We start from the raw sequence: 19,975 nt of genomic DNA, 5'->3' as shown, positions 1-19,975 counted from the left end.
ATGCCCAGGTTTCCGAAGCATAGGTCAAAGCATGAAGTACGGTGGTGTTGAAGAGGTGAGCACGGAGCCGGGTGTTCCTGGTCTTCTTCACTACATCCTCGATGCTCTTGTACGCCCCCTAAGCCGCTCGTCTCCTCCTGCCCAGCTCGGGGGTCAGGTCGTTCATCATGTTCAGTTCCCGACCCAGATAAACGTAGCTGGTGCATTCGGATATGTTCGTTCCGTTGAGCGTGAATGGGGCATCCGAGACCCATCCGTTCCGCATGAATATCGTCTTTTGTAGATTCAGCTGAAGACCGATGCATCCACATGTTTCGTCGAATTCGGTCAGCATTCGTTCCGCTTGGCTGATGCTAGGTGTTACCAGTACGATGTCATCAGCAAAGCGCAAATGGTGTAGCTGCCGACCATCAACCTTCACTCCCATGTCGTCCCATTCCAACTTTCGCATTGCGTTCTCGAGGGTGGCTGTGAATATTTTGGGTGAAATTGTATCACCCTGTCGGACCCCCCTCTTCACGTCAATGATGATGTTCTTGTAGAATGGCGAAATTCCGGTCGTGAAGTTACTGTACAACTCTCGAAGTACCTTAATATACTGAGTAGGGACGCCTTGGTTGTCCAAGGCTTCCACGACCGCTTCCGTCTCAACCGAGTCGAAGGCCTTCTTTAAGTCGATGAAGGTGAGACAGAGCGGCATCTTGTACTCTCGTGATACCTCGATGAGTTTCGAAACAGTGTGAATGTGGTCAATCGTGCTGAATCCTTTTCGAAACCCTGCTTGCTCGCATGGCTGTCCTTCATCCAAGACTTTTTCAATCCTATTAAGGATTACTCTTGTAAAGAGCTTGTAGATGACGGACAGTAGGCAGATTGGGCGATAGTTGCCGATGTCATGTGGATCTCCCTTTTTATACAACAACACGGTCTTGCTGGTCTTCCACTGTTTAGGAACCTTGCATTCCGACAGATAACGTGTGAAGAGCCTCGCCAGGGTGTTGATGAGTACTGGCGGAAGGCTCTTCAGGTGTTCTGGTCTTATTCTGTCGGGACCGGGTGCCGTACGATTTCTTACCGACATGATAGCATGTCGTATTTCGGACGGGAGAACCTCTGGAATGACTTGTCCATCTTCCCTCAGATGGTGAGGAGGCAAGTGGACATGGCTGTCGAAGAGATCAGAGTAGAAGTCGTAGATGATTTTCTCCATCCCCCTTCTCGATGCAATGGTTGTTCCCTTTGGGTTCCGGAGAGCAGTCATCCTCGTCTTGCGACTGGCGAAGTCTCGACAGGCATAGCGGATGCTTTTCCCCGTCTCTGCAGCTTCAGCCAGCACTTCTGCTCTTCTCTCTTTAAGGTCTTCCTTTATCGCCTCTCGGCAAAGCCTTGCGAGCTCGGACGTGAGTTCTTGGTTCCCTGCGGCTCGTGCTGCTCCACGCTGGCGTATCAGCTCAAGAGTTTCAAGAGACAGGCGCCTCCTGGTGGTTTTAAAACTCTCAGCCTTCTTCGCGCAGTCGTGAAGGTGTTCGACAAGCCGGTCATATTCCTCGTCGATGTTGTCCATTGCAGAATCTTCCCAAAAGCCGGCCAGCGTAGCGAAGAGATCCCAGTTGATGGTAGTCCTGGGATTTCTCTCTCTGAACTTGGCGGCTTTCTCTGCTCTCCTTGTGAAGGAAAATCTTCCTCGGAGGAGGCGATGGTCCGATCCCGTATAGAACTTTGGTACAACACCGACGTCCGTCAGGCAGAACCTTTTATTGACGATGATGTGGTCTATTTCATTACGGTACCCTCCACCGGGCGACTCCCACGTCCAGCGTAAAGAAGAGGGCTTCTGAAATTGCGAGTTCCTATGGATGGTCTTAGTCGTCATGATGAACTCGGCGAGCCTCTCTCCCTGGTCATTCCATTGTAGGCCGTGGGTCCCGATGTGAAGTTCCTCCGGCGTTCTTCTTGGGCCAACCTTAGCGTTGAAGTCGCCAACTATGACCTTGTAGAAGGCATGATCTTCTTGGTAGAACTTCTCCAGGTCCATATAAAAAGCTTCGACTTCTTCTTCTTCGTAGCTTGATGTTGGAGCGTAAACGACGAAGATAGTCAAAGCTGGTATTGGGCCACATCTTCTCATCCGCAGACGTCCGATTCGGGTCGTAAGTTGTTCAAAAGAGTCGATGTTCTTTGCCATACTCGTGTTGACGAGGACGCCAACTCCACCAACACCTCTACTGTCGCATGTTCCTAAGAACAGTTCTTCTCCAGTTTCATATACGGCGTTGAGAGGGTGACGTCGTCTCGTCTCGGTCAGTCCGATGACGTCGTACTTGATCTTCTTGGCTTGCATCATCAGATCTTCGATGGCCGCTTCCGATGCAAGCGTACGTGCGTTATAAGTACAGATCGCCATCCTAGTCCTTTTCCGTTTTGGTAGCCTACATGACTCCTGCAACCCCGTCCTACCTGGCGCTACCGTACCAGGCTTTCCTCCGGAATCAGGAGACTCTTTTCTATTACTGTGTTTTGCTTAAAAATTTTAAAACCCATGGGCAGGTTGCAAGCCTCTAGTCCCATAAGTTTCTGGGAGAACTTTCGTTCTCCCGGTGTGGACATGTGGAACTTATTTGTTGGAGGCGACTCCAAACCGCCTCCCTTGCACCTCCCAGTCACTTGATTGCAGGCTTTTGGCCGGACCGACGTGCGGGATACAAGGATGTCATGAGTCAGTCCTGGCTCAGCAGAAACAGGGAGTCCATCCCCTGAATCCACCTGCGTCTCTGGACAAGCGCAAGGTCGCTTTTGGTCCGCGATTAGCCCCCTATCCGCCACCCGGGGACGCGCCACGTAGCCTCGCGACTAACCGGCTGTGATCCCTCTAGTGAGGGAGATCCGTGGGTGAAACTGGATGGTGAATGAAATGAAGTCATGCGAAACGCTATGTTATGTTATGTGAAATATAGACACGGTGTCTCCATGTCTTGCGTGGGGTCGTGGGGTCGACCAGACTGAACAGGTGATCGATGGGAGGCGGCCAGAATTGGCCACTAGGAAAGCCGTTGTGTTCTACCGAGATAACGCCAAGCCCCACACACATCCTTAACGATGTGTCTGACTATGCTAATTTCATCGTCGAAATAAAGCGAAGAGACGCTCAGAACACTTTACTTTACTCTATCTTTTCCCTCCTTTTCCTTCAAAAATAACACAGATGAGAATAATTGACATCTTGTAAGGGGAAAAATGTAGCTGGGAAGGGGGCACTTAGTGGCGCCCTAGTTTATCGACGTTCTAACTTACTTTTTCTCTTATTAGCATTAGTTTACATGTCATAGATCCTCTAAGACTAATGATTAGCCCTTAGGGGCACGACTGACTTGATTATTTACTTCGAGAAATAAGGGCGCCACTGAGTGGCCCCCCAACTACATTTTGCCCCTTGTAAGTTGCACGTTTTTTGTAGGCTGGGTTGTCTTCATGCGAAATATATTAATAACGTTTGAAACATGTGTATGAATATGAACATGAAGCGGAAGGAACTGATAGAAGCGGGTAATACGGGTAGGAAATGCATTAGGGTCAAAACGACATGAAGCGGGTACGTGCGTTGTCTCGAGGCGCTTCGCTAAAGCGTAGCGTCTAGGAGCTCGGTGGTACCCTTGCTGACACCACCCATCGCTGCAGTTTGCGAGAGTCCCATCTTGGTTCTAACTGTTGCCTCCACCGCGCCGTCCACATTTTAATTCTTCTGGCTGACGTTTCTGTGTTCTATCTAACTTTCCGAGTTTTTCGTTGTAAAAAGAAGAACTTCCGGTGCGAAGTCAACAGAGCCCATTTCCAGAATGAAGAAATTTCATTACAGAGTTCAAGAAAAAGTAGAGATCAATTACCCTCACCGAACTATCGTGACATTCTGGTAATAAATCTTTTATTCAGAAAGAGTTAAAGACTTCCCAGGTTAAAATGCGTGACTTCCTAAGGACGCGGCAACTGGCGACGATCAATCAAACGTACGTGCTAGTTGAGACTATTTCTCTGAAGGAACGCCTTGTATTCTACAAACACGATGTCGATTTGCTTCTCAAGGTAGCTGGAAATCTAAAAATGAATAATAATCTGTAAATGAACAATAGTCTATAAATGAGCGAAGAAATTGACGTTAATACTTTCTATCACTAGAGATTTATGTAAATGTCGTTTGAAATTCGTTAACGAATTCTAGCAGAGTTTGTTTAAGGTAAAACATTTCAATCACGAGAACATCAATCCTTTCATCGGCCTCTCTTACGATAGTACACATTTATACGTGCTTTGGACTCACTGCTTTCGGTGAAATTCATTTTTAACCGCTTTTGATATGTGCTGCTCCATTTACTAGTACATGAATATTGTTTCTAGTGGATCACTTGCCGAGCAAATTTTTGGACGAAAAGATGAGCGAGCAACGTTTGAAAACAACTTTCGTGGAGCATTTGTGAGAGATATCTTGAAGGTTTGCATTTGCTTTTATTTTTGGATTGCTTTTGGATAGCATGTCCATCAGCTTGCTTCTACGATAGTTACAGGGCAAATCCTGAGCGAAGAGTTTAAAGTCTGCACCTCTCCTAAAGTATGTAAACGACTTTCCTTACCTTCTTTATCCAATGGCTGCTCTGTGTTCTATGGACTTAGTCTCTCATATGTTGTTTTTTCTCCTATCTGTTATACTCTAGCTTTACTTTTGATTTATTCCAATACTTTTTTTTTGTAATGGATTATAGGGTATGTTCCGCATTGAAATGTTGCAAATTCCAGTTCTGCAATCACGAACCCGACGCCGCAGGACCCGTCACCCCTCCTTTTATAGCTATCTGGCACCGGCGCACCAACCCCACGCCTTGGGACCCATTTCATCCCATTTTAACGCTTTTGGCGGCGGCGCACCAACTCGACGCCGGTGGAGCCGTCGCACCTCTTTTTTCGAATTTGGTGACACACACATGCCGTTCACGTCATTTTATGTTAAACATTGTTCTTTGATAGCTTTTGGTGGAAACAGGAAGAAAACCCGTTTTTCGAGTAATGGTTTAAAATTGTGTATATTTTATATTGGAATCGAAGGAGTGCTTGAAGCTAAACAAAGCAGAATTCTGATATCACAGAAATTGATCAGTGAAGGGAGCGAAGAGAACCGCACAAAAAAGTTTATACCAGCCTGAATGTCCTTCTTTAGCCTTTAATAACTGGCTTATTCTGTCAAGTGTGTGTATGTGTGTATGTGTTTGTCACGAAATTCGGGACAGAGGGTCCGACGGGTCCATCGGCGTCGAGTTGGTCACGTTATTTTGTGTTAAACATCATTCTTTGATAGCTCTTCGGGAAAACATGAAGAAAACCATACTTCGAGTAATGCTTTAAAACTGTGCCTATATTATATCGAATCGAAGGAGTGTTCTAAATATTCTCAAAAAGTAGAACTGATGCGTTCTGAAAGAAAACAAAATCTTTTGCCTTTATTCATAGTAAAAAGAAAGAAGAAAACGTTGCTAGAAAAACGTTGTGATGATTTTACAGAAAATATCATTACCATCAATTTTTGATTAATTTTGATTAATTGGTCAGAGAAGGCGAGCGAAGAGAACAGCACAAAAAAGTGTGAAGTCCTGCTTTAGCCGGACATTCAGATTGGTATATAATAGCGGGCTTATTCTATCACGTGCGTGTGTCACGAAATTCAAAAAGGGGGTGCGACGGGTCCACCGGCGTCGAATTGGTGCGCCGACGCCAGATAGCTATAAAATGGGGCGAGACGGGTCCCACATCATCGAAATGGTGCGCAATAAGTTCGTGTGCATCTCGCAAAAGGTGAATGGACGTTGCAGCCGTTCCATAGCCGTGGCCACTTGGCGCGTTGCTTCTCACCTTTACGACTCCTCCCGTCTAATTCCTTGCTTGTTTGCCTCAAGTTGGTAGCGCACGCCTTCTTCAGAAAGTGGAAACATCCATGCAAACGGTTGCTTAAATAGTATGAAACAGTTTACATGATCTGGAACTTTATGTTTATCAGTACGATGATGTCGTTCACGTCATTTTATGTGAAAACATCATTATGTGATAAGTGTTGGGGGAAAACGGGAAGAAAACCCATACTTAAGGTAAAAAAAAAGTCAAAGGTTCAAATTGTGACTATATTATGTTGGTATCGAAGGAGTGTTTGAAACTGAAGTCCGAATGTTCTTGAAATGTAGAAATGACTCAAATAAAACGAAAACTATGAAATCTTTCGTCTAAATTTGTAAAAAAAGGCGTTGTTAGAAAAGCACAATTCTAATTTGCAGAAAATACCACTGCTAGTAATTTTTATTGATCGGAGGTGGCGAGCGAAGGGAACAGCATAGAAAATCTGACTCCGACTTCAGCCGGACGTTCAGACTGGCATATATATATATATATATATATATATATATATATATATATATAATGAAGGATAAAGTTTCTGAGATTAATCAATTCGCTTGAGATGCGCCACCACGTTCACTTCAATTCATTATCGTTTGATGTTTGCGAACGCATAACCGGCCTATACATTGACTTGTGGGAGCGGCAGCGCATCAAGTCAGTATTTTTATCCTCTCAGACAAGTCTGTTACTAGGCTCTAAGGCAGAATCGTACCGCGCCATCTGGTAAAGTAAGCGAGCGTTCTACCGCTGAACAAATATCAAGAGTTGAAACAGGACATATGTAACACGTGATGGGACAGGTCACTTTTAGCTATACATTAAGGAAAGGTTTATGAGCATGTTCACTTCCATTTTTACTAATTGGTAAAAGTGATTAGACCTTTGATTAAAGAATAGGTTAGAAGTTTTTGTTTACCATTCAAAAATTACAAACGTATCGCTTTTTCTTTCGAAATATTTTCCCTGAAGTTTCTGAAAAATGCTGTACCTTTTTGTAGCAGAACTCAAAAACTGGGAAATAGTGATTTTTGATTCATCCCTACCAACTGGCTTTTATGAGTACTTTTATGCTCGTCTTACTGATGCAACGTGCTATTTAAAATTAACAATTAATTTCGTTGCAGAGATAAGATGTCATGGTGTTTTAGAGTTGCAGTTAAATATGAAAAAAAGAATTGAATTTGAAAGTTTGTTATAATTCAATCCTTGCATTAGATTAGAGCCTTGTCTTCTTTCTTTTTTCCAATGTCTTCCTCTTTTTCAGCTATTATACAAAGAGTTCTTTTCTTTTTTGGTGAATATTCCTTACGTAGATTATATTTGCTATTTTGTTGTTATGTCCGTGTTCTTTTTTCTTCTAAAGAATCACAGATTCCCAGTGCTCCGATTTTTTCATGTCGTTGCTTAAAGGAAAAGAACTACGTAGACTAAAAGAATAACGAACTTTTGCTTCTGATTCTTTTTGAACTCGTGCTCAAGGTGGGATAATGAACATAATCACCCGAAGCGGTGAGGTCGGGGTAGGACGGGTCCCACGTCAAATGAGCGTGTTGGCGTTAGAAGGTAGTGAAGTTACACGTCGTTGAGATTGGTGCCCCAATGCTGGAACGTACTAAAATAGGAGGGATGAATCCTTTTAGGTCACACACATGCGCCAGAACAAGAATTTGATGTGGTGGGACGAGTTCCACTCTATCTTTCTGCTTTCCAGGGCCAGGATTGGTGCGCTTGCCCCAGAAAGACATAGAATTGGGGGGGAGCAGGTGTCTGACGGCCCAGTTGAGCATGTTGGTGTCAGAAGGCAGTAGAACGTATGCAACGGCGTCATGAGGATGCGCCTGCACCATAAAGAAGAAAATATCTCACGACGGCAGATACAGCGCTAGAATACAGTAAGACGGATCCTATGACGTCAAAGCGCGCCGATGCCAGAAAGCACCCTCCTATGTTAATTGTTGGATAACAGGAGGAGAATACCTAATACTTCGAATAATGTCTCTAAATTGTAGCGGAACCGAAAGAATATAGGTGTTCAATAGGATCAAGTTTGAATATTCTCAAAGCGAAGTGCTGACTCTTTTAGGAAGAAAATCTCTAAATCTTTCATCAATGCTCAAACTTAGTTTTAAAAAAGAAAAAAAAACGTTGGATTCAGAAAAATCAAACCTCTGGCAAAAATTTACAGAAAGTGCTTCTAATATTTTAATTTTAATTTCTATTGATGAGTGAAGGGGAGCGACGCGAGAACCACGAGAAATCTGAAGTCGGAGAGTTGATATATATATATATATATATACTGGTATATATTAAATACATTACATATATGTATACAATTATATAATGTATTATACATAAAATACTATATATATATACATATATATATATCATATATATATATATATATATATATATATATATATATATATATATATATATATATATATATATATATATATATATGATATAACACTAGATAGCATTAAGTACATGATGATGAGGAATTTTAGGGTTTAGATTACATTCATAACTCGCCCATCGGCTATCATGGATCTCTAACAGCTGGGCACTGTCTAATTGACTCTCACTGGATCCTTAAGGTAGATCTTGGCATTCATAATCTTTTAATTAATGTTGTTATAATTGCTTATTACAAACGCTAGGAGAAAGATTCTGTTTCCCATCATAATTTATCATTTTTCAAAGGTACCGTACCACGAATCTGACGTAGTAAGGGAAACCGCTGGACAAGCTAAAGATGAGGTTGTAGATTGCGCGATAAGGTGGTTCCGCTCATCCATCCCTCATTGTTGTAAAAAACGGCGGGAAATACTCCTTTTTTCACGACGATTTCACTTGCAACGGTCCACCTTTCTACACGCACCGCACCCTGTTGCACAGCGGTCGAAAGCCTGTGAGTTCTCTTCGACTGCCTATTCAAGTGAAACCGCTGTTGAGAGGGTTGTTGAGAGGACTAGAACGTATACATAGAGGAGGATTCTAACGTTCTTTCATACTTGTAAAATTTGTGCGTGGACTAGATGAAGTGTTTAATTACTCGGTTTGCTATATTTTTCTTTGCTTAGGTTTTGCTATAGCATTCGTAGGTAGGGGTTGACCTGGTTGAAAAGGTGTGATAACGTATATGTTTACAGAATAATAAGAACATTTTATATATTTAAAACATAAAATTTTCAAAAAATAAGGATTTATTTACCAATCTTTTGCCGCGTGACATCAGCACGCTAGTTATAATGGTTATGGTGGGTTCATTTTTCATTTTTTCTTTGCTGTGTCTTTTTTTTGGTTTTACGGTGTTCTGCCCGCTGGCGGGCGTTTCGAGTAGGTGTATAGGCGGTGGATGATAGGTGGTGGGGGCGTGTTACGGAGGAGGCGGCGCGGGGGGGGGTTTACGGGCCCTACTAAAGCGGATCCTTCGCCGTTTATTTTAGGGCATTGACCATTGCAACTGAAATTGTCGTGAAAAATGGAGTAATTCATGCCGTTTTTTTTACAACAATGAGGGAGTGGTGAGTGGAACCACCTCTGATACCGCAATCTACAACTCTATCTCTAACTTTCCCCGCGGATTCAAAGTAAGATTGCAATGATTAAAGACAGCATACCACGTCAGATTTATGGTATGCTGCCTTTAATCATTGCAATCTTACTATGTGAATGTAGTTGTTTTACACATGAAGTTTTTCTGAATAGGTTTCCGGTTTTGGTTTATCGCGTATGCTATTTCGAATGAAAACGTCAGGTGTGATAGGAACGGAAGATGGGCGCCCGTTCATCCCTAATTCAGGTAGTCCCTGCTAGCTTGTTGCTTTAAACGATAAGACGAAAAAACAGTATAATTTTCGATCTGCACTACTTTGCTCCTGAAATTCGATCCGAACTTCGAGCGCATATGTTCTCCAGTAAGTTCGAAGCACTTCATCTTAGAAATACTATTGGAAAGGTTTGTTCAACTCAGTACGGTTGCTACAGCTCTTTGTTGCATTTCGTAGAATTCTGATCGGCATATCAATTTCCGAAAGATACTATTTTCATTTTGATTTCAGGCTGCGGATATGTGGTCTTTCGGAACCATTTTGTTCGAGATACTTTTTCGTCGCAAGTACGTTGATGTTGAGGACTACTATGACTGTGAGTTATTGAGCATAGGTTTTCCGCCGGCTCACAATGTGTACGGTGATGACTAACTCCGATTTTGCCGATTCGAAGGTGCTAATTCGTGCACCAGCAAGTTCATAATCCCTTGAAACTTGAGACCGCAACTTCCATCCAAATGACTTCAAACTCATCGCGTAAAAAAAGCTTTTTGGAGAAAGTTTCCGATAGTAACGAGAAGATAGCCTTACTGTAAATTTCGTGCATCAGTTTATAGCTGCGATAGCCAGGATACGAACTCTCCTGAGGTGAAAGGGGTCCAGCTCATTGAGTGGAACTTAAGTGATGATGATCCCATCGCCAACCGTCCAAAAGTGGGGGTCCCTTCGCCAACCGTGCAAAAGTGAAGGGGATTGGAGCAGCAGGTCCGACTATCGCGTGTATGTATAAGTCCACACCAGAATTTTTCTTGGTCTTGTGTTTTCTTCCTAGTGCTCTTAATTGTTACTGTTTTCAAAGGAGGTTGAAGGCCTATGAAGATGAAGAACGGTCTCTAGAAAGCGGATTCGGGGCGGCCACGTGGTGCTGCGAGAATTTGAGTGAATGCCGGGCCGGGTACAAGCGATGCATATATATATATATATATATATATATATATATCGGAGGTTCGAATCCGCCCTAGTGCTCACCATGCCTTTCATCCCTCCGGGGTCGATAAATTGGTAACAGACTTGTCTGGGAGGATAAAAGCACTGACTTGACACATCGGCTAGCCACCGCAAGTCATTGTATACGCCAGATACACGTTCGTAAACCTCAAACGATTCTGAATTGAAATGAACGTGGGGGCGCATACCAAGCGGATTGACTAACGCTAGAAACTTTATCCTTTATCCTTTCATATTATATATGTATATATATATATGCAAAACCGCGGTGCGGAAGCGATGAGCTTTGTCAACCCTTTTTAAGTGAAATGTCGTAAGATTCCATGATTACGAAACACATATTTCGCAACTTTCCTTCCACTAAAGCGTCGCATGGAGTTGGGTCTACGGAACAAATTTACTAGGAATTTCTCTAGGTGCGGTTGCCATGTTCTTTTAATCTGCGTAATTCGTTAGGTGAAGACGACGTACTTATATGTGAAAAGGCAGACGATCTTTTGGAAGCAAAACCACCAATTGTGCCAGAAGATCGTCAAATCCATGCTGACCTTCGTGGACTCATTCAGAAGTGCTGGGACAATGTGGTGATTTGCTGCAATGTTTAAAATCTCGTCATCTGTTCAACCACTCGACAAGAACAAACAATTTCAGGAAAATCGACCAGATATCAGTCGAGCACGTAAGATCACAGATGCCACTTTGAAAATGTACGGTATAGTACGCAAGTCTCTTACAGATCAACTTTATAGAATTTTTTTTTTTTTTGTTTTGTGGAAGAGTTTTTGAGGTACAGTCGGGTCAAAACTACTTGAAATAACCATAGTAAGTAATTGTGTAATCGGCTGCATTCGAAGTGGTCCGCTGGAGCGAGCGGATGCGATCGGAGTGAATCCTTTTGATCTCTGCCAATCCGACTGCAACAAACGAAACCTGCGCAAACACCTTCGCAATTGGGCTGGGGTCAGGTGATTTTGACCGACTATAGCTGACTACAACTGACAGAATTTTACCGTAGATTTGTATAGAATGATCACTTTTACTGGTGAGCAGAGATGTTTCTCACCACTTTCCTATCTCAAAAATGTGTCATTTTTGTAAACTTTAATTTTCTTGTATTATAAATGAAGATGAAATGTCGAGGTAAATAAAAAAAAATCAATTTAAAACATGAAATGTATGTTCTCTTGTATGGATCTTTTTCTACGATCTAATCAGTGAGAGTGTGCAATGCATAACAACAATACTTTAAAGTAGTGTATCACGAAGTTGACGTGGTAGGGAAATCCTCGGAAAAACGTAGAGTTCGTATTGTAGATTACGAATCGAACGTGGCTCCACCAATCCTCCCGTAATCGTCGTAAAAAACGATGTGAGAACCGTTTTATTTTCTATGAGGAATATTACAACGCGCTCACTTGTATACCCCCCAGTCTCCACAGCAACGTGTTCATCGGTCTTCTTGAATATGCTGATAAAGAGACGTCATCAGTCTTCGACGCTCAATCATGGACGCGAAGCATGCACAAGGGGACGCGTCACAACTGCTTTCATAGTAAAGAACACCGTGTTCCATGCCGTTTTTTATAACGATTGGGAGAAGATCAACGGAGCCATGCTCATTTCCGTCATTTAGAACGCGATCTCTGCCTTCCCCTAGTTACGTCAATTCTGTGATACACTGCCTCTAACGTTACACTCAGGACGATTCCCATTTCTTATTTCTATACTCTCACCGACTTTCATAATATGACATTTCTTGTTTGTAATGGTCTTGGTCTGCGAGGCTAAGATGTAGATAATGAATTCTGATTGATTGATTTTGCTGCCAAGCGCATCGGTAAAACGCCTCGTTCAGAATCTAGGAAGGGTGGCTCAGTACATATCTTATCAACCAAATCCTTCACATAGGAACAATGTGAACTCTAAGACTATTTTAAGTTTACTGCTAATCCAAATAACTTAGGTTCAATTTAGTTATGTAGCGCTTTTCATACCTGTCAGAAATTGAGGAAGGATTTCTATATTTTATAATTAATTAGTCAAACCTAGTAATTGCTAAGCAACGACCAGAATCCAACGTAGGTTCGGATTTTCGCAACAGGGCGGGGTAGGGAGGGAGATATAAGCATGAAGGGGTCGTAAGAGGTCATATTCGATCTTTGTCTTCGAAATAAAATACCGTGATATTTGGACAAATTGAGGAATACTTGAAGTCTGCACTCAGCTTAGCTGAGGGCGCGCAACACTCAAAATGATAAAAAAAAGAACTTATTCTCCATAATTCATTCCGGTAGTGGAACTACATAGTGTTCTCCTTGAGCCAATCTTAGTAATGGCTGAGTTTTCATTTTCTTGCTACTCTAAACCATCTGGCTCTCTTCGATCGAAATCCTGTTCAAATGTGCAAAATCGTATCTGATATTCACAGTTAGCTGCCAATATGAGAGCAAGTCATCAAACACTCAACTACTACTTAATATATTACATTATAAAAAAAAAACTTAGTAAAACTTGTGAAGGTTCCGAAATGGGAAATAAACAGTTCAAGATGTACGTAACTGCTCAAAAATTTTGATCCAACAACTAAGTTTTCAACAAGTCAACTAAGTTCCAATTCAAACAACTAAGTTACCTTACAACTTCAAATCTAAGTATTACAGTTTTTTGTTTATTACAGTTTTATAATCTATTAATATCATTCATTTCACTGCTTCGAGACTCTTTCGTTATGGCAAATCCGATGTACTGAAGATCTGTGTATTTATTAAGAATGCTAGTGTGTAACCTGCTGGTAAAACCTGAGGTAGAAAAGTGGATGTTGTTAGCAGTACGCGGTGTAGCTATCTAAAAAAAAAAGCTATCACTTTTTTTTTAAACACCCAGGGATCAATCCCTGACGGAAGTGCGATTTTTGTGAAAGATTCAAATGAGCGTACTTCTCACCTTACGAAGATGACTTTTCTTAGTATCATTCAAAAAAGGAATCTTGACGTCATTACCATGCGAAAAAAAAAACATATTTGCAACAGGAAATAGATATAAAATTAGTGCAAAGTAGGCCGCATGAGCTGCTGAATAACGTCGCTCACAGTGAATTTCATGAGATACAATTTTGCACAGCTGTAGAGACAGACATTCTCCATATTTCTGCAAAATCTGGTGTTTCTACTTTTCTTAGTTTTTTTGTTGGAACGAAGATGGAAAAAGTAGTAAATTTTGCTTGAGAGAGTCAAGAGGTTCTCCTTGACTGCAAATATTTTCTCGCTATTGCTTTCTTCTTGATGCCCTATCAAAAGATGGCAATTAGTTTTTATTTGCAGTACCGTAGTAGCGCGAGAAAAAGTGCGAGAATTTTTGGCTGTGTGTCAAAGTGTGTATGATTTCAAACAAAGTCCAGTAACTCAGCTCATACCATACAAAAACTTACTCTATTTTAAATGTTTTACAAAAGAGGATTTTTCCTTCAAAAGCCTTGTTTTACTTTTCTCACACTTTTCACTCTTTTTTTCTTTCAGAAGTTGGTTGAGAAGTCCTGAAATCTTTAAGACTTTTTCTCAACCAAATTTCAGAAAACCAGAATTGTTGTTTTAATTCCGCGACCTTGCCGGCCTCGATCCAGAGTAGATGAAATGGTTATATCAAAAAAGACCTATTTTTGCCTATCTTCCATATCACACGACTTGAGTAGTACGTGCTAGTTTGGTGAGGTGCGGTCTTAAAGACCAAGGGAGAGTTGCGAAAGTATTCCCTACAGAATTCAGGAAGCAAATAATTCGGAGTACAATGTACTATCGCATCTGTTTTGTTCTAAACTGTTTAATATGCTCCTTCGGTAAGGAAAGCGACTGCATGGTCTCTGATGTAGTTTATTTTATTTCGTGGTGAACATGTGGAAACCTTGGCAAAAAAAAAGAAAACTACTATCTGTTCAAATATCTTAAAATGGATTAAAACACTCGAACAAAGCGACTCCTCTCAAAACTCATCGGGGACAGTGTCACGGAAATGCTCCTTTCTGCATATCTGCCACGATCCTATTGTACAAATTCGAAATTATAGGTCGCAGAACTTTATTGGTTTATTAGATGAACATTAAGGCTCCACAAATGAATAAAAAGGAAGAGTGCGTAGCCGTGAGCAACGAGCTAGCTCTGCATCAGAATCTGCGTTTTCTGATCTGTGGATACATTGGCGGGTCGCATGCTAATTAGTATTAACGGAGCAGTTCTATAACACGGTGATCCGCTAATATCACAGTAAAAGGCCGGTGAGGTGAGCACAACAATTTGAGCATTTTTGGCTCTTTATGTCGCATGTGATCTCTAGTGAGTTGGTAACGTGTTCTAAACAAGACGAAACCTTAGCCGTAATAAAAAAAGTGTTAACAATTTTATCGCTTGTTTTACATTTATCATCGAAAAGATCTAATCATTATGCTTAGATTAAAGAAAAATCTAACATTCACTCTTTCTTTTTACTCTTTTTTCTTTCTCTAAACATTTTATGTCGTTTATCACAGATATTAGACCGGGGTCAAGCGTGTGATGGGATTTTCCTATCGGGGGTCATAAAAGGAGGGGGTTGCCACGGAATGGAGTCGTAAGGGAGTGTGCGGTGGGCAGTAGTAAATTGAGGATAGCATGAAAACCAGAACAAATTATCACGTAGTATTAGATATTTACATATATCATAATATACTGCATTGGGAACGTACGAGCTATATAACCCGCACTGTTATATGGCGAAAGATTCGCATTATTGCAAAAAGGTGCTGCTGTCCAGCACATCGCCAAAGCCCATAACCTGAAAGGTCAACTGCCTGAGGGTATCATGGAATCTTTGACAGCGACCATTCGTTTCGTCACGCTGAACTGCTGAACACTATCAAGTGAACTCCAACAAGCAGACTTGTCTAGGCTTCTGCGATATCTCTGTGTTCCCTTTGCTGCACTGCAGGAAACACGCATAAGAGATCGGCCCGCCACAGGCATCGAAAATTACACCATATAATGCGGCGATGCTAATGAGAAGGAAGTAGGTGACTGCGCGATAGCTGTGAGGAACGATTACAACAACCTGGTGGAGGAATTTGGCTCAAAGTCATCTAGATGTGCCTTTGTACGACTGCAGGATCGCAGAGGACGTAAATCTCTGAATCGTAAATTCCCACGCACCTACGGATCGCTGAGGACAACAGTAAGGACGCCTTCTACGATAAACTACTGCGTGCAAATTTCTTTTTTCCGGACGACTGGTTCTCTCAAAGTTTTCATGGAACAAGTTCTGAAAAGACGGAGAATTTTGAATTTTGTCCCATCAGAATTCCAGAAAACTAAGTTTCAGAAGAACGGCGTTGTAACTATCTCATATTGCAAACCTTTCTCTATGAAAAGAGGCGCAAAAAAGTCCTCTAGGTTCTCTTATCGCGAAGTTATTCGCGATCTCCCAGACCTAACAATGTGCACGGAATCTGTGCTGCTTTGGTCACAAAATTCCACTAAACCCACTTTTAAACTGCTAAGCACTAAGTATACTTAAATTGTTCATCTTTTGAAAGTGGTTTCAAGTTTCTAACTCTTTCGTAAAAATTTAACTCAGCAGGGTGTTGAACCTGCGTCGTCCCATTGCCTTATTGTGGGGACAAAATGTTGGTTTTTTTGCTTTTTTGACGTTCCTCTGTAATTCACCTATTCACTTGACTTCTCTATTTTTTGGTCGTGTTATCCGCTTTAATCCGAACTTAGAATAAAGTTTTGGTTCTGCTAAATGGTATTTCTTCGATTCTGTCAGCTACCGATTCTCTCATTTGCCATTTGCTCCTCGGCTAATTTTTGATTTTTCTACTTCAAAACCAATAAAATTTCCAACATATTAAGTTGGCAGCAACCGAGAACTCCGATGAAGAAGAAACGATGGACAAATATAATAGGTCTGAAACGTAAAACAATAAGCAGAGAACTGGAAAGTGACTTGTAGCCAGTTATTACTAGAACTAGAAATTACTAAAAAAAAATAAGTCAGTTATTACTAGAAAAACTAGTAGGATTAGGGTGCCTGTATCATCGCTTATTCGTTTGATTTCTCAAAATAGTACGGTTTTGTTAGTTTCTTTATGTGTTGCTGCATAGACTGCTGATCTTAATTCATTTAAGGTCTGGATCCCTGGTTGACCAAATGATAAAAAATATGGAAGAGTATACAAATGGGTTGGAAGAACTAGTGAAACGCCGTACGGGGCTGCTAGAGGAAGCTCAAAAAAAGGCGGACGAGCTCCTCTCTGAACTATTACCGAAGTAAGTGTTGCACTGCTGTATTAAATGCCTCCGTATAATACCTCTTAAGTTCAAGGTTTAAGGTCAGTTGCCGAGGAGCTCAAAGTAGGGCGAAGAGTCGATGCGAAGAACTACAAATCTGCTTCTATTCTTTATTCGGATATCGTGGGATTCACATCGCTCTGCTCAGAATCGGAGCCGATGGAGGTTAGATTCTATCAGCTTGTTTTGTGTTCACGCATATCCCTCTCCTCTTCTCGATGTACACGAAGTTGTCACGAAGTATTTAGGTAGTGGCATTACTAAGTGGAATGTTCCAGAAGTTTGATCACATTATAAGTGTACATAATGGATATAAGGTCTGCAATTCTGGTAAAAAAGATTTAGTCCGGTGTACACAACTTAATCTTGAATTCAGATGGAAACCATCGGTGATGCTTATTGCGTTGCTTCTGGTGTGCCGAATCCGAGCAAAACCGAGCATGTGTCAAACATTGCAACCATTGCTTTACTGCAGAGGGAAGTACGTTATTCTCAATGCGAGCTTAGTAGAAACATGTAGGAGAAAGTAGGCATCGACCTCTACTCAAACTGGATTCAGCGTTATAAATCTCTAACATCCGCTTGCATATTGATAACCAAATGTCCGTAACGTTGGACATGGGCTGGCCTGAGAACCTCTCATGTACCGAACGCTAACATGTTTATTCCCAACATCTTGAGGTGACTCCTGCAGTTTCTTTTCAATCTTCTCAATTATCAAACAAAGGTGGGAAGTCTATTTCGTCGTCGAGTGTGAAGGTACCGCTGCTGAACAGCGACCAATATCGTTTGAAAAAAAAAACCACGTAATTAATGTGTCAACTATTGAATAGTGTAGGGTGGTGCCTAGCTGTATTCTGCCCCAGAATCTTTTTCGAGGTACAGAAACCCTGCAAAGTCACGTCTTCAGTCGATCTTTCCAACAACAATTTGACATCATCTAATCTAAAAAGCAACATTAGGCTCACTCAATGTTCACTTTAGATACGCTTCCTCGGGGAAACCGCGCTACTCTTCTTAGCTAGATCAGCTTTCTGTTTACGAAAGAGGTCGCGTAGTTCTCGGGCTTTGCAGGCAACCGTCATTAGCTGTCCTCCCACGGTTTGATTCTACATGCTACAAACACGCACACAAAAGGCTGGGCACTGAAGTATATGGTAGACAAAGGCAGGAAGCAAATCTGGAACCTTTGAAAAACGCCCTTTTTTCGATCGGCAGTGACATGATAGCATTTCTATGCAACCCTGTATTTATAAAATGCTTCAGGCAAATGTTTCGAAAGTCAACTAAAACATTCACACAACTAAAAAAAGTTGAAATTGCAGTTCCTTTACGACTTTATGATACCTCATCGGCCTGGCCAATACCTACACTGTCGCTGGGGTTTCAACACTGGCCCAGTATTCACTGGAGTAGTGGGGATCCGAGCTCCTCGTTATTCCGTATTTGGTCCAACAGTATGTTCATTTTCTTATCATAAATCGACACCTTATCGTGTAGTATCCAGTATAATCATCTACAGGTCACCATAGCAGCCAAAATGGAGAATTCTGGAATACCGGATAAAATACAAATGACGCTCAAGAGTCATCAAATGCTATCAGCTCGATTCCCAGAATTTAGGTGCAGCTCACGAGGCAGCGTCAAAATAGATGTAACTTTTGCGATTTCATTGATTCAATTTTTACTTTTTCAACTTAGTACTCATTCGCGTGGTACGACCAAAATGAGGTGAAAGGAACAAAGAAAATTAACAAAGAATTACCTAAACTGTAAGTAGTTAGTCCTCCCTATTCAGTGGTTGCCGACGAACCCACGAGCAGAACGTGTCTGATCGTTATCTGAATTTACAAATAAGAATAGTAGTGAGCGTAGTGGACATAGACTTTTTGTATCTATCTGATGACATGCTTGTAATTCCTGCAGCAAATTACGGAATACTTTGGAAGCGTCGTAAACAATTTTTTTTTGTCTTTACTGCTTATCACCTTCCATCTTAGTTTTGGAAATGTTCCTTTACACCAGTGATTTTTCAGGGTATCGGAACCCTCCTGACTTACTGGTTGGACGGCGTGGAAGATCTTCTAAAAAGTGACCGCACTCCTCGTGAGAAGGAGTTGCCTGTCGCAGCAAGCACAAGTGACGAAGACCCAGATCCTTACACTTTTCCTCGGGAATCCAGTCAAGTTAGCTCCGCTAACTCGGTCGTGCCTTTAATACCGTAGCCTACGTCGGTGATTGATTGATTCGATTTGCTTTCCTCCATACTGTGCTCATCGTTACAACATAAACAAACAAACGAAAAAATCACATAATAATGAGTGCTGTCAGTATCTACACGGAGCTTTCCGTTTTTTTTCGGAATCAGGCCGAGTGTAGTGGGAGTATGTGCATGGAGCTATAATTGTTAAAATGATATGTTGTTATGCAGTGTGATGCTTGTTTATTGGGTGAACTACACACACATTGTGAAGACCTCAATCTATTATATTTACTCTTCTGCACAAATTATAGAGAACTGCAGAGATACCTATGCGCTTATCACATCCTAAAGAAAAACTAGGTAGATTTAAGTCCGTGGACGAAGTGTATTGCGTTCTGGGTGATACTTGTTTCCCATCGGAAAGACGCCGCGAGAATACCGTTACATACTGACAGCTGGAGGATAAAAGTCGCATCGAAGCTGTATCCAGCTAAAACTACTGTAAAAATGAGGGTAAAACAAATGTATAATACACACTACCAAATCTCTTTTCTTATGGCTTGAGTGTGACGATTATCCCTTAGTCTTCAATTCAGCAACTTCAAAGTCATCGAACACCGGCATGCCAGGCACTTAGCAGCTGCTGCCTACGGGGTGATCTGTAAGTAGCACTTGAACTGTTTGTGGAAGTCATGACTTAATTAAAGTATAACTTTCGCAGCACATTTTAAAGACGGATCTTAAGA

At 41.6% G+C, this 19,975-nt stretch overlaps 2 protein-coding genes across 6 annotated transcripts; one reads left to right on the top strand and one right to left on the bottom strand.

Annotated features, from left to right (window-relative positions):
• Positions 1-118: 118 nt before the first annotated feature.
• Positions 119-2,404, bottom strand: RB195_021084 (uncharacterized protein; the record flags this gene model as incomplete). 2 transcript variants are annotated; one of them, XM_064207635.1, is made up of 2 exons in its annotated part: positions 1,774-1,834; positions 1,881-2,404. In XM_064207635.1, 2 exons carry the CDS (start codon positions 2,402-2,404, stop codon positions 1,774-1,776), a joined length of 585 nt encoding a protein of 194 aa, XP_064063516.1. The 2 variants fall into 2 exon arrangements, with proteins under 2 accessions (XP_064063515.1, XP_064063516.1); XM_064207634.1 differs by having other exon boundaries at positions 119-2,404.
• Positions 2,405-3,202: 798 nt separating this feature from the next.
• On the top strand, positions 3,203-19,251 carry RB195_021083 (uncharacterized protein; the record flags this gene model as incomplete). 4 transcript variants are annotated; one of them, XM_064207633.1, is made up of 17 exons in its annotated part: positions 3,834-3,907; positions 3,972-4,077; positions 4,229-4,320; positions 4,390-4,483; positions 8,439-8,528; positions 9,643-9,686; positions 9,772-9,892; positions 9,996-10,080; positions 11,169-11,293; positions 11,364-11,419; positions 16,865-17,005; positions 17,068-17,191; positions 17,275-17,343; positions 17,403-17,507; positions 18,352-18,483; positions 18,549-18,680; positions 19,063-19,251. In XM_064207633.1, the coding sequence occupies 17 exons, from the start codon at positions 3,834-3,836 to the stop codon at positions 19,249-19,251; spliced, it is 1,779 nt and encodes a 592-aa protein (XP_064063512.1). The 4 variants fall into 4 exon arrangements, with proteins under 4 accessions (XP_064063514.1, XP_064063512.1, XP_064063513.1 ...); XM_064207632.1 differs by having other exon boundaries at positions 11,169-11,296; XM_013449392.2 differs by lacking the exons at positions 3,834-3,907; positions 3,972-4,077; positions 4,229-4,320; ... (1 more) ...; positions 8,439-8,528; positions 9,643-9,686 and having other exon boundaries at positions 9,842-9,892; positions 11,169-11,296.
• Positions 19,252-19,975: the final 724 nt, after the last annotated feature.

This window comes from Necator americanus, chromosome X, assembly GCF_031761385.1.
Source record: "Necator americanus strain Aroian chromosome X, whole genome shotgun sequence".
In the NCBI taxonomy this organism is placed as follows: Eukaryota; Metazoa; Nematoda; class Chromadorea; order Rhabditida; family Ancylostomatidae; genus Necator; species Necator americanus.
Note: the sequence above shows the minus strand (reverse complement) of the source record. Positions and strands in the feature narration are given on the sequence as shown.